Source organism: Pempheris klunzingeri, chromosome 11 (assembly GCF_042242105.1).
Source record: "Pempheris klunzingeri isolate RE-2024b chromosome 11, fPemKlu1.hap1, whole genome shotgun sequence".
NCBI classification, from domain to species: domain Eukaryota; kingdom Metazoa; phylum Chordata; class Actinopteri; order Acropomatiformes; family Pempheridae; genus Pempheris; species Pempheris klunzingeri.
The window spans coordinates 6884329-6896654 of NC_092022.1; the positions used below are offsets into that span (position 1 = coordinate 6884329).

The following is a 12326-nucleotide window of genomic DNA, read 5'->3' on the forward strand; positions in this document are numbered from 1 at the left end:
CCATGTTGTGATCATTAGGTTTTCCATCACACTGTCCAGCCCTATAACATAAATACTCAATGTTCCACTCATTAATTAATGCATAAACTGTAGGAGTTATCTGAATGTTATTCTACATATTTTGAATATTTCGAATAATTCAAACAGTCCCAGCTGCGTCGACGTGCTGCAGAAACCCAGGCCACCTGTGACATTAATAGATTGGCACCTTGGTTTCCAGGTCTCTGGGGTGTCTGCCTCAGCCTAATATAGTTAACTGTGACAATGTGCCAAGATGGTATTAACTGCTCCACTGCTCTGCGTGACCTTATGTGTGTGTGTGTGACCCACTTTCACCTTAAAGCAGCAACATGGCGCGTGAGAGGGATGGCACCCTGAGGAGTTTACAGGCAGACACGTCCTATTATAAAACACCTCTGTGGGTGGAAGGAGGTTTTGAAGCCACTGTAAAGGAGGATGTGTTTACATTTTTTATTTCTGGTCTTAAAAAAAAAATCCACCGACCTCTTTCCAAACACTGGCAAAGTTTTTGGATATGCAATATGTTTTAGCTGCAAATTAATTAGATCATGCTGCAGGATCTGTGATATAGCGGCTTGTTTTTCATGCCAAATAGCAGCAGTGATGTACAGTATGTATGATTTTATATAATTTAAAGTTTATATAGATTAATACACCAGTTTAAATATGATGGACGCAAAGCATGATGGGATTCTGAATTCTGCATGTACATATTTTTTTTCATTTTACATTTTTTTATAACATACATAGTAATACAAGCTATTTCCTCTGTGATAATAAAACTATGGGGGCGGGTCGGCCGGATGTGACGTCCGTGTCGGAAACGCTGTCAGACGGTGAAATGCACGTGTCTACTGAAAACTGCTGAAAGAACATGACCGTTCAGCTCCGGCTGGTCCGAAGGCCCAGGGAAGGAAAGATAAGCGGTCATACCGACATTTTGTCTTCAGGTTCTGACCGGTAACGAGCGGGTCAGACTACCAGGACCGTCCGGGCCGGACAGAGACGCGTGGTGCAGAGCAGGGCGACGGTCAGGAAGTGACCGAGAGGGAGAGGGCGGCACGGGGGGGACGGAGGAAAGTTCTCGGTCCCTCTTACCGCGCCTGTGTGTGTTTGTGTGTTGGCGCGTTTCCTTAGCAGCTCTGTGGAGTTTGTTTCTTATTAAAAGACTCAGAGGGGGTTAACCGGACGCCATGGCGGACTACCTGATCAGCGGGCAGACCGGCTACGTTCCCGATGATGGGCTGAGCGGACAGCAGCTGTTCAACGGAGGAGACGGGCTCACATACAAGTAAGGACACCGTGGACACCCCTCTGTCCCGGGCTAACCAGGCCGAGCACGGAAACACGCTGAACCACCGTCCAGCTGTGTCTGTTAGCTTTGTATGCTAACAGTAGCCCCCCGTCTGACGTGCTTCCACCGTTTGACGTGCCGGCGGGGTTAGCTTGACTGTTAGCTACAGCTAACGTTATATTAACGGCCATAAACTCCACCTGGAGGAGTGTTAGCCAGTGACACTGTGATTGCTGGCTAACGGAACCATTACTAGTTAATTTACTACCTTTTTAAAGGGACAGTCCTTGGATTGAGTCAAGCTCCGAAGACATTTGATCCTACATTGCCCATAACGCCACAGGATTCTTCCTTATTTTGTCACTAGGGTTATTTTTACACACTCCCCTTATAAACAATTTTTTTTTTTTCATCTGTATAACAGGGGGGTGGGGGGTAAAACTCATTGTGGCAAGTAAACTGAACTGCATGTTTAAAATTGGTGGAGTGTCCCTTTAAGTATCCAAAGTCATCACACCTTCACATTAAGTTACCAGAGTACAAAGTGGTGTATTAAACTTGAATTTCTTTATAAATTTGATCATAACTGCGGGGAAAACAAACATTAAGCCTCCTCCTCTGATGTGGCAGCTTATAGTGAAAGAAGAGAAGGTGCACAGCTGATCGACTGTGATTATTAGGACAAAGTTCATGCATCTAGTGCCTCTGTGTTTTCTGCAGCCTCTCTTAGCAGCAGAAAATGTTCACATTTGGCCACCACTGACAACTGTGTCACCATGTAAATCACTCATTATTAGATTGTATTTAAAGACTGAAAACGCTTAGTAGTCTGAATTATTCCAACCTCCTGGAAAAGACCAGTGGACACATTCTTTCTGTGTGCACACTGCTGCCAAATTTAGGTCTTGGTTTACATAGTTCTGTGTGATGCAGGACAGTGAGGGTCCCGGCTATATTTGGATAATCTTCATGGGAGTCCGCTATATAACACCAACATATTTCTATGCCTACCAGTTCTACAAAGTTATGTCTTTTAAAATAGTTTAAAACCTCCTCTGGGTCCCACATGTGAGGAGTTTTCTGTCATAGTAAATTTAATATCTGTGGACTGTTGTTTGAACAAAATAAGCAGTTTGAAGACAACACCTTGGTTTTCTGGACTTTTTTCACTAAATGATTTGATAAATCATCAATACTGATCACTCGCTGAACCCATGACTTGACTGCTCTGCTCTGATCACTATTGACGGCTCATTAAGACCTAGTAGTAAAGTAACTGTCGGCCTCGTGGTTGAACACACATTTTGGACCAACATGCTTTGCATTTGAGAAGTTCTCCGTACAAGTATTTTACACGTTCACTTGCACTGTAACTGGACACCTGAAGATTCCCGGGAAAGAAATCCATGTTGCGTCCTCCTTGGAGTAGTTTAAGTCACAATCTTCCTTGAATACCATTTTGGTTTTCTATTTCTGAACTAGAAAATCTTCACCTGTGAAATATTTACTTGCAGTTTACAGACATGTGAAGGACAAGTTTGTTTTGTACAGTGAAGCCTGAAGAAACAGTTGGTAATGGCTTAGCGTCGCCTGTGAGGTTTTATTGCTCACTTTTGTGCCTAAACTTGTCTCCCTTGTCTCTCCCTCAGCGACTTCCTGATTCTGCCGGGCTACATCGACTTCACAGCAGACCAAGTGGTGAGTCGTGATGAGGGACACATATCTGGCAACACATAAAATCAGATTTAAAGCAGCTGTTGTGGTATTAGACTAATCTGAGTGTGGGATGATGTGAGCCACAGCAGGAAATTATGGCTTCCCAGAATTCACACTTGATCCTGGTGTTTTTCATTTGAAAGCTAGACTGCATAACTTTTATCGAAAGCCGCTTTCAAATATCCTCCTGATGTGTCTCGCCCAGGACCTGACCTCAGCGCTGACCAAACAGATCACAATGAAAACTCCCTTCGTCTCCTCTCCCATGGACACCGTCTCAGAGGCCAACATGGCCATCGCTATGGCAGTAAGTACGACGCACAAGCACACGCTTTCCATGAATTATCGGACTGTTTGTTGCTCCCGCTGTCACATGACCTCTCACTGATGTGTTGTGTCCTCCCAGCTAACGGGTGGCATCGGCTTCATCCACCACAACTGCACTCCAGAGTTCCAGGCCAACGAAGTTCGCAAAGTCAAGGTAGCGATGAAGACTGTCTCAGTGATTTTATTTTCTCTTCAAACTCCTTCATCTCCTCATATTTTGTCTCATCTTTTACTCACTTTTTTCCCTCTTCTTTATTTTTTCTGTTTTCCATCTTTGCTCAGTGTCACAGGTCTTTTGACTTTTTTCTCCTTTTCTTCCATTTTCATCTCAAATTATTTTCTCTTTGTCTTGTTTTTCTCTTTTTATTTGCTGCTGTCAGTTTTTAAAATGTAGAAGTATTTTTTTCCCCTGCATCCCTTGCTCCTTGGCTTTAGAGTGCAGGCAGTGAAATGCTCACATTCTTTATCATTTCCCATTTTGAATCCCTTACTCCCTTTTCCCTGCTGTTTCTCCCACTTTCCCACGCTGGCTCCTAAACCCACTTCCCATCCATATTTCTCTTGTTTTACACCTCCTGCCCCTCTTTATTCTTCCTCACTGCTCCTTTTCCTCACCACCTTCCCTCCCTCCTTCCCTCCCTCCAGCGTTATGAGCAGGGCTTCATCACAGACCCCGTGGTGCTGAGTCCCAACGAGCGGGTACGAGATGTCTTCCAGGCCAAGGCTCGCCACGGCTTCTGTGGGATCCCCATCACAGACAACGGCAAAATGGGCGGCAAGCTGGTGGGCATCATTTCTTCCAGGGACATCGACTTCCTGAAGGCGGAGGACCACGACCTGCTACTGAGCGAGGTGCGCTGAATGTAGACATTAGCTTCAAGTGGGTGATTTAAAAATAAGATGATGTTTAAAGGCTGGGTGCAGAAGGTTTGGGCAATGATGAATTGAGATTTTATGAAACATATTGATGTTTTAATGGAAAACTGTAGCCGCATTTAGTAGCTGAGAACTTTTGAGACTGATATAGGGATATTTTACAGCTGTGTAATAAACTATTAACAAAAAAAGATGGTAACTTAACAGTAAATTTTGCAAACTTTACTGGAAATATTTTAAATGGTTTTAAATAACACAAAATACTATGTTAAAGTTAAAATAAATCATAAATATAATGTGTATATGTCACACAAGTCTGTTAGTTTTTTGTATTCTATAGATCTGTTTTTCAGTGTTGAAGCGTCACATCTTAGAGTAAAACACTCAGATATACTAGAAGTTTCTACCTTCCCAGAATCCTTTGCATTAATTTTAGCTGCTGTCTTTTTATTGATGTTCGTTGTGTATAATCGTCTTGACAGGTGATGACAAAGCGAGAGGATCTAGTGGTCGCCCCTGCTGGAGTGACTCTGAAAGAAGCCAATGAAATTCTCCAGAGGAGTAAGAAAGGTGAGGAGGATGCCAGATTTATTTCTCAGAAGAATTATTCATGACTCGAACCCCAAGTATCATTTCAGTTAAAAAGATATGAAATAAAACTGATTAGCCAGCATCCAGGCGCGGTTGTCTGCGCATGTTTAACCTCTGACCCCTCCCTGCAGGTAAACTGCCCATAGTGAATGAAGAGGGCTCCCTGGTGTCCATCATCGCCCGCACAGACCTGAAGAAGAACAGAGACTTCCCCCTGGCCTCCAAAGACTCCCGCAAACAGCTGCTGTGTGGCGCCGCCATCGGCACCCACAACGACGACAAGTACCGACTGGACCTGCTGGTGCAGAGTGGGGTGGATGTGGTTGTACTGGTAAGCAGACCAGGGCGAATTTAGTGGTGTGCTGACTCCTTCAATTTGGTCTGGATTCACCACTTTTGACTTGGGGTTTAGGTCGTCTGCCTGCTGTGAAGTCTACAAAGTAATGATGCTCCATATATAACAACGTCATGTGCTCCTTTTGTGCCTCCAGGACTCGTCTCAGGGCAACTCAATCTTCCAGATCAACATGATAAAATATGTCAAAGAAAAATATCCACACCTGCAAGTCATCGGAGGCAATGGTAACTATGCTTATCTTAACCTACACAAAATAACCAGAAAAGGTATTTCCATTGATTCTAAGTAACTTGGCTGTCAGATAGATGCTGTTTCTACATTTACAGTTGTCAGACTGTAGATTAGTCAATCGTGCCATCAGGGAAAAGATGATACACGACCTCTCGACACTCTGCAAGCTTGTTGGCGGAGAAACATGACAAACAGCGCCTCGATCCCTCGTGGCCAATGAAAAGGGCCTAAATTATGGCAGCTTGCTGATGCTCACATTGAGAGGTTGTCATTATCCAGCTCTAACAGTCTCTCTGTCTCCCCCTGTCTGCTGCAGTGGTGACCGCAGCTCAGGCCAAGAACCTGATCGATGCGGGAGTGGACGGGCTGCGAGTGGGGATGGGCAGCGGCTCCATCTGCATCACACAGGAAGGTGAGTGACTGATAGCCAAACATCACCAGCCTCGTTAACCGCTCCAACCCTCAAAGCCGCCATCAGCCAGTCTGGGGCCTCTAATGTGGTAGTGACTCTGCCAGTCAAAGTGGGAAAGGAAAATCTTTATTGAAGCGATGTGCAGTTTGAATTTCGGTGAACAGTTTGATTGACTTTGTCTTGGCAGTAGGTCCAATTTGCTCGACTGATCCTAAATCCAGGACCAAACTACATGATGGCAGCTTGAAAATGGCATAAAAATGTTGATTGGTTCAGTAATTCGCTGTTTTATCGTGTGTGATGTGTCTTCGTGAAAGATGAGCGTTTCTGCGTTTAGGAGGCTCAGATGGAGGGAGCTTGTCAGAAATTATTTTGTCTTCTCTGGTATAGTCTGACGTCTGTGTTGTGCTTTGGGTGCAGTGTGTGTGTTTGTTCCTGAACCTGGAAGTCCGTCTCTGTCTATCCATGAGGCAGGAGGCACCAAAGTGTAGTTGGTAAATTGTGCAGTTAGGATTGTTGTTTATCAGTTTCCATTCAAAATTATTATTTGGGTATGGAAAGAAAGAAAAAAAAAAAAAAACTAGGTCTGGATTTTAAATCTGAATTGTCATTGGGATATGTTTAGCTGTGATTTGTCTACAGTAGACATTGTTTTGTCTCTGTACATCTTGTTTCGTCATCTTGTCCAGTATTCCTCTCAAATCATTTGCAATATGTTCTTGCTCATTTTCTGTTGCTTACAGTTTTCTTCACTTTTGTCTTTCATCTTCATCTTGTCTTCCTACCTGCCTCCTCCCCTCATTTCTCTTCCTTCCTCTCTGCTTTCTCCCTTTTAAAACCTCTCCCACCTTGTGTGTGTGTGTGTGTGTGTGTGTGTGTGTGTTTGTGTGTGGCGTATGTGAATGTGTTTGTATGCGTGAGTCCATGTCCAGCTGCCCCCAGTGTACCACCAGCAATAAAGCTCCACAGCCCCAAAACCCCAACCACTGTTACGGGATACTCCAGTAAGTTTCCCCGCCCCCTTTGGCCTGCGCCAGGCTCCCATTGGCTCCAAAATCACAGTGTGCCCACCCCACTTCACAGCCTGCTGCATTGATTGGTTAACAGCTTTGCATCGGTAGGAGTGGCAGAGGTAGTGGTAGTTTTGTTTTGTTTTTGAAAGCTGGCCTTGGGGGTTTTGGGGTTTTTGCTTGTTCCTGTGTCCTCACTAATCTGACCTGTCATCTGACCTTTTGGTCTCTAGATCTTGATGTCCTCAGATTGAGACACTATTCACTTGTGTGCTCTGGTTGCCCATTGATACCACTGGTCAGATGGTGGCTGGTTTTAGTCCAAACCCTCTGTGTGCTTCTGTGACAGGACTGTGATTTATTGATCCCCTTCCTCCTCCTCCTCACCCTCACCACTGTATCAGTTGTAGACCACCGCTGTGATTCATTTAATCTCTAACAATCATCCTAACAGACATCACTAGAACGAGCAAACAGCAGAGTTCGATCAGTAATGCAGCTGGCAGCCACACGGTGTCTCTGTTGAGCAGAGGTGATAATCCTGGTGAGCTGGTGGGGACCAGGCAGCTGATGTTTCAACTGCCAGCTTTTCCTTCAGGACTTAATCTATCATAAATAATCAATGAATCATCATTATGAAGGACGCGGCAACCTTGATAAAATTCTTTGGCCATTTGTGCCACATTCCAGTTTCTGTCACTCACTTTCTAATCATCAACATAGTACGTTCAGTATGCTTACAGATGTGCAGTTGCACACCTGCGCCTGTGCTGCCAACTGTGATCTTTGCACCCTTAGTGACTTACGTTTGGCTTGTAGCATGGTTGTATGATGGGACGTGTCAGCGCTCACCTGCTGTGTGCTGTCTGAGCAGCAGCAGTGCAGAGAAAGAATGACGTCTCTATTCTTTCCACTTAGTTGTTGTTTTGCTGAGAGACACGTACAGAACAGTAAAGAACATGATCACAAGCTGCACAGTTTCTGAACACACACACACTGTGTCATCTCCCAACTGCATTAGAACATTTTGTGATTTATGTGTCAGAATTGGACCAATAGACCAAGAATTAGGACCAAGTCCTCCTTCCCTTCAGTAGTTCAATATTAAAGCTACAGTTCGTATGTTTTTAATTAAATCAAACACACTTTTGATACTCAGTGTTTATTGGATGTACTTACTTTACTTTCATTCTGCAATACCTCCTATATTTTAGTTTTCATGGTTAGTGGCACCATCACTGTAAATTACCTTATGCTTACAGATACACCAGCTGCTCTTCAGCCGTGTTTCTGATAAAATTGCTGCTCAGTGAGAATTCTGGGATGTTAACTATTAAACCACACTCGCAGACACCGCAGTACCCGGGAGGATGAAAACTGGAGGATTATAACCTTTAAAGATGTTAAATTGGAGCCAATAAGAGCCTTTTATCACATTTCCTGCCCTAGATAATGGCCATCAATAGGATAGAAGGATAATTAGGATTACTAGTTTGGTAAGTACCAAACAGCCCTGAGTTCACAGGAAGCAAAACAAGAAAAAAAGCATTTGGGACGCTTCTCTCTGTGAATTTTGGCATCAGTGTCCCTCACTATACTTGGCGGTGTGAAAGATTAAGTTGTTGGGCTGAACAGAGACGGCGTGCATTAAGCGAGGCGGATCTGGAGTTTTATTGCGGTGTGGTACTTGTCTGCTGATGGTGACAAGTTTAACTTCCCCATTCTCACTTTTCTTTAACAAACATGACACAAGAGTTGAATTCCCAGCCTGTCTGCTCATTCACTGCGTCTGTTTTTTATGTTTAACATCACTGGGAGTTTCCATCCTGCATGCCAATCAAAACTGAACCCTCTGGTTACAGTTGGGAGGTTTCTGATGTTTATCAAATCATCCGCCAGCTTGATGATTCCCGCTTCCAAAGTTATGTTCCTACTTCACTCCAGGGTAGAGAAATATTAAAGTCGTGTTCTTGTAGACATTCAGTGATGGTGTGAATGAATAATTAGCTGGTAAAGATGGAAAAAGCATTTTTCCAACATGAATCTGTAAATCTGTGTGGCGAGCTGCGCTGGCATTTTGTGACCTTCACTTATTTATTCTCTGGCAGGCACCTGGTCGGTGTGTTCAGTAACACCATAAAGCCAGCATCCATAACGAGACTAGAAACATGTGGTTAAGATGACTGAGTTCTACAGCTGTACACATTTTCTCACATCACTTAATCCTCCTCCGTCTCTCCTCTTCCTCCCTTCAGTGCTGGCGTGCGGCAGACCCCAGGCCACGGCCGTCTATAAGGTATCGGAGTACGCCAGACGTTTCGGTGTGCCGGTCATCGCTGACGGCGGCATCCAGACTGTCGGACACATTGCCAAAGCCCTGGCACTGGGAGCATCCACAGGTACGGGTGGATGGGTGTTTGTCAGTGTGCAGGAGCTTATAATTCAAATATTTAGATGATGGATGAGAAAGATGCACTAAATGAATTCTAAGATGTGTTTAAAGGCTTCTATAGTTAAGGATTAGTTTGGGTTTCTCTGCTGTGGTTATCTGTCTTGTCAAATCCATGTTACAGAGAATTACAATTTGAACAGTAGATGTGGATTATGTTCACAGCCCTGCGATTACACTGAAAACAGCAGCTTTTCCCCACTTTGACACCATTCAAGGCTTTCGGTAGTCATCATTATTTTCCAGTCTTCTAAATAAACTAAACGTCCGCTTGCTAACAGGGTTTGTGCAAAGTCTTTTTAACCGAATATACCCGACTTTGAATATACTTGAAAAATACTTTCCATTTCATTCACGTCAGCATTCATTGCTAGACAAGTCATCCACTGATCTGATACTCTGGAAATTATCAAGCATTAAATAATCCTAATTAAAGTCTATCTGAACAGCTGGTAAACAGAAATAATATGCATTTCTAGTAACAATTTAGATGTGATGATATGATTTCTCATGATGTGATGATAACGGCTTTGAGAGTCTGAAAATGTTAAAGTGCTTGAATTCTACTCTTAAAGCTGTACTAACTTCTCTCTCTCTCTCTCTCCCGGCGTCCAGTGATGATGGGCTCTCTGCTTGCTGCCACCAGTGAAGCTCCTGGTGAATATTTCTTCTCAGACGGCATCAGGCTGAAGAAGTACCGGGGCATGGGCTCCCTGGACGCCATGGACAAAAACCTGGGCTCCCAGACCAGATACTTCAGGTACAGAAATACAAAAACTGACTTCTGTAGATGACAGCACCCAAGAAGTGACCGCTTGAAAGGGTCTCACTCTGACCCCAAAACATGGAGGAAAAAAAAATAAAAGAGCACTGTTGCCTTCTACACAGTAGTCTCACCACCACAAAGAGTTTCCCCCAGATGGCACTCCTCCCTCATTTGCTTTTCAGTGGTTTTTTAAACGTTAGACTTTACTGGCATATGGGGAAGAATGATTGGCAGACATTTTACCCAATAATGTTAATAAAACGTTGTCTTTATTTTGGTTTGCCTTTCGAGAATGTGGGAGTACACAAGCTGTCTTGTCTTTCGCTGACATTTAAAGCAGATGATTTAGTATACAGTGGTCCCTCGTTTATTGCGGGGGTTACGTTCTAAAAATAACCCGCAATAGGCGAAATCCGCGAAGTAGTCAGTTTTATTTTTTACAATTATTTTATATATTTTAAGGCTGTAAAACCCCTCATCATACAGTTTCTACACTTTTCTCAGACAGGCATTAACATTTTCTCACATTTATCACTTGTTTGTTTGTCTCGCAAACAGGCAGCACTTAAGTCACACTGCTAGCGATTGAACATTTATGTAAATTTGGCAAGCCGAACGCATTCTGTACTGTACAGAGACACGGCACGGAGGAGATTGATTGACATTGGTCTACAGTCCCTTAGCCAATCAGGACGCAAAACACAATGCGCATTCATACACTGTAAAAAAAAAAAAAAAAGCATGCAAAATTGCACTAAAAAAATCCGCGAAACAGCGAGGCCGCGAAAGGTGAACCGCGTTATAGCGAGGGACTACTGTATTAAAGTCCACTTATTCTAAATCATGACTCACTCTTTTTTCTTTTTTTTTCTCCCCTCTCAGCGAGTGCGATAAGATTAAAGTGGCTCAGGGTGTTTCTGGAGCGGTGCAGGACAAAGGCTCCATCCACAAGTTTGTTCCCTACCTGCTGGCGGGAATTCAGCACTCCTGTCAGGACATCGGAGCCAAGAGCCTCACACAGCTCAGGTAAAAACACACGGTGTTGGAAAACTGCATTCTTCACAAATTACTGTTTTTGTCAATGGAGTCTGGATATGAACTGTGTGACACAACAACCATTCGTTAAATAAAACCTGTAGGGGTTTTTTCCATCATGTTGTCAGACACTGAATGACAATCTGAACCCGCCAGTAGTAAAAACAAAAACTTTTAGGGGATGCACTTTGATCAAGGATTACACTGCTGCTGGTGAAGGTGTTGTTCTTTCCAAAAGTTTATGTTCCTAGAAGTCATTTTGAAGCCAAAATGTTAAAATAGGTTTGAAAACACCAGAGTTCTCCTTTAAGAGAGGGACACTGTATAGAGTTTGTATACAGCATGGAGGTTGGACTCTGCTCTAGTCTGATGTTTGGCACGTGATTTTCTCTTCCTGGTGCGTGTCGAGCTTCTTCCATTTGATGTTGTAACGGCATTTCTTTCCTCTGGCAGAGCCATGATGTACTCTGGAGATCTGAAATTTGAAAAGAGAACAACGTCGGCTCAAATGGAGGGTGGAGTCCACAGCCTGCACAGGTACACACACACACACACACACACACACTGATGTTTCTTCACAGATCCACTCATCTGAGCATCATGGATAGCTGTGATCTTTTCCTCACTGACCGGCTCTCCTTTCTCCCACAGTTATGAGAAACGTCTGTTTTAAGAAGAAGCCAGCCGTTCAGCCTACAGATGGAGAATCCCTCCAACAGACACGTTATGCAAACACACTACTTGCCAGACCCTCTTATATTCATACTCTACACACACGGTTAACTTCTCTTACAGTCATCTTTAAAGATGAGCTCATACACAAGCACCCGATACTCTTCCGAGGATCCACCAGTCTTCCTGCCAGTGTCCTCTATGCATTGTCTGTCTACTGTCGGGGTGTGTGTGTGTGTGTGTGTGTGTGTGTGTGAAGGAGGGGAACTAAGCATCTATCAATCAGTGCACGTGTGATTGAGTCCTCCAATGCCTTTCATGTTGTGATGAAATAAAATGTCTGTGTCCATTTTAAGGCAAAAAAAAAAGCTGTCCAATAATAAAACTCATGTTTTTCCACGAGCTGATGTCGTCTGGTCTCGTCAGTTGTACGACTTTGTTTAAAATCTGGATTAAGATTTTTGTACATCAAGTAGATATGCATCAAAAAAAGTTGATACAGTGCACAGACCACTTATTACCCATCATAAGGACGGACTCTCAGGTTACCTGCAGAGGAGAAGCAGAT

General features: G+C 43.6%; 1 protein-coding gene across 2 annotated transcripts; it reads left to right on the plus strand.

Moving 5' to 3' along the window:
• Positions 1 to 845: 845 nt before the first annotated feature.
• Positions 846 to 12160, plus strand: impdh2 (IMP (inosine 5'-monophosphate) dehydrogenase 2). Of its 2 annotated transcripts, XM_070839371.1 has the most exons (15): positions 846 to 1312; positions 2965 to 3013; positions 3237 to 3338; positions 3438 to 3512; positions 4004 to 4210; positions 4717 to 4804; positions 4957 to 5156; positions 5317 to 5407; positions 5731 to 5826; positions 6759 to 6830; positions 9092 to 9235; positions 9901 to 10045; positions 10934 to 11077; positions 11540 to 11623; positions 11738 to 12160. In XM_070839371.1, the coding sequence occupies exons 1-15, from the start codon at positions 1215 to 1217 to the stop codon at positions 11757 to 11759; spliced, it is 1617 nt and encodes a 538-aa protein (XP_070695472.1). In that variant the 5' UTR covers positions 846 to 1214; the 3' UTR covers positions 11760 to 12160. The 2 variants fall into 2 exon arrangements, with proteins under 2 accessions (XP_070695472.1, XP_070695473.1); XM_070839372.1 differs by lacking the exon at positions 6759 to 6830.
• The last annotated feature ends 166 nt before the right edge of the window (positions 12161 to 12326 follow it).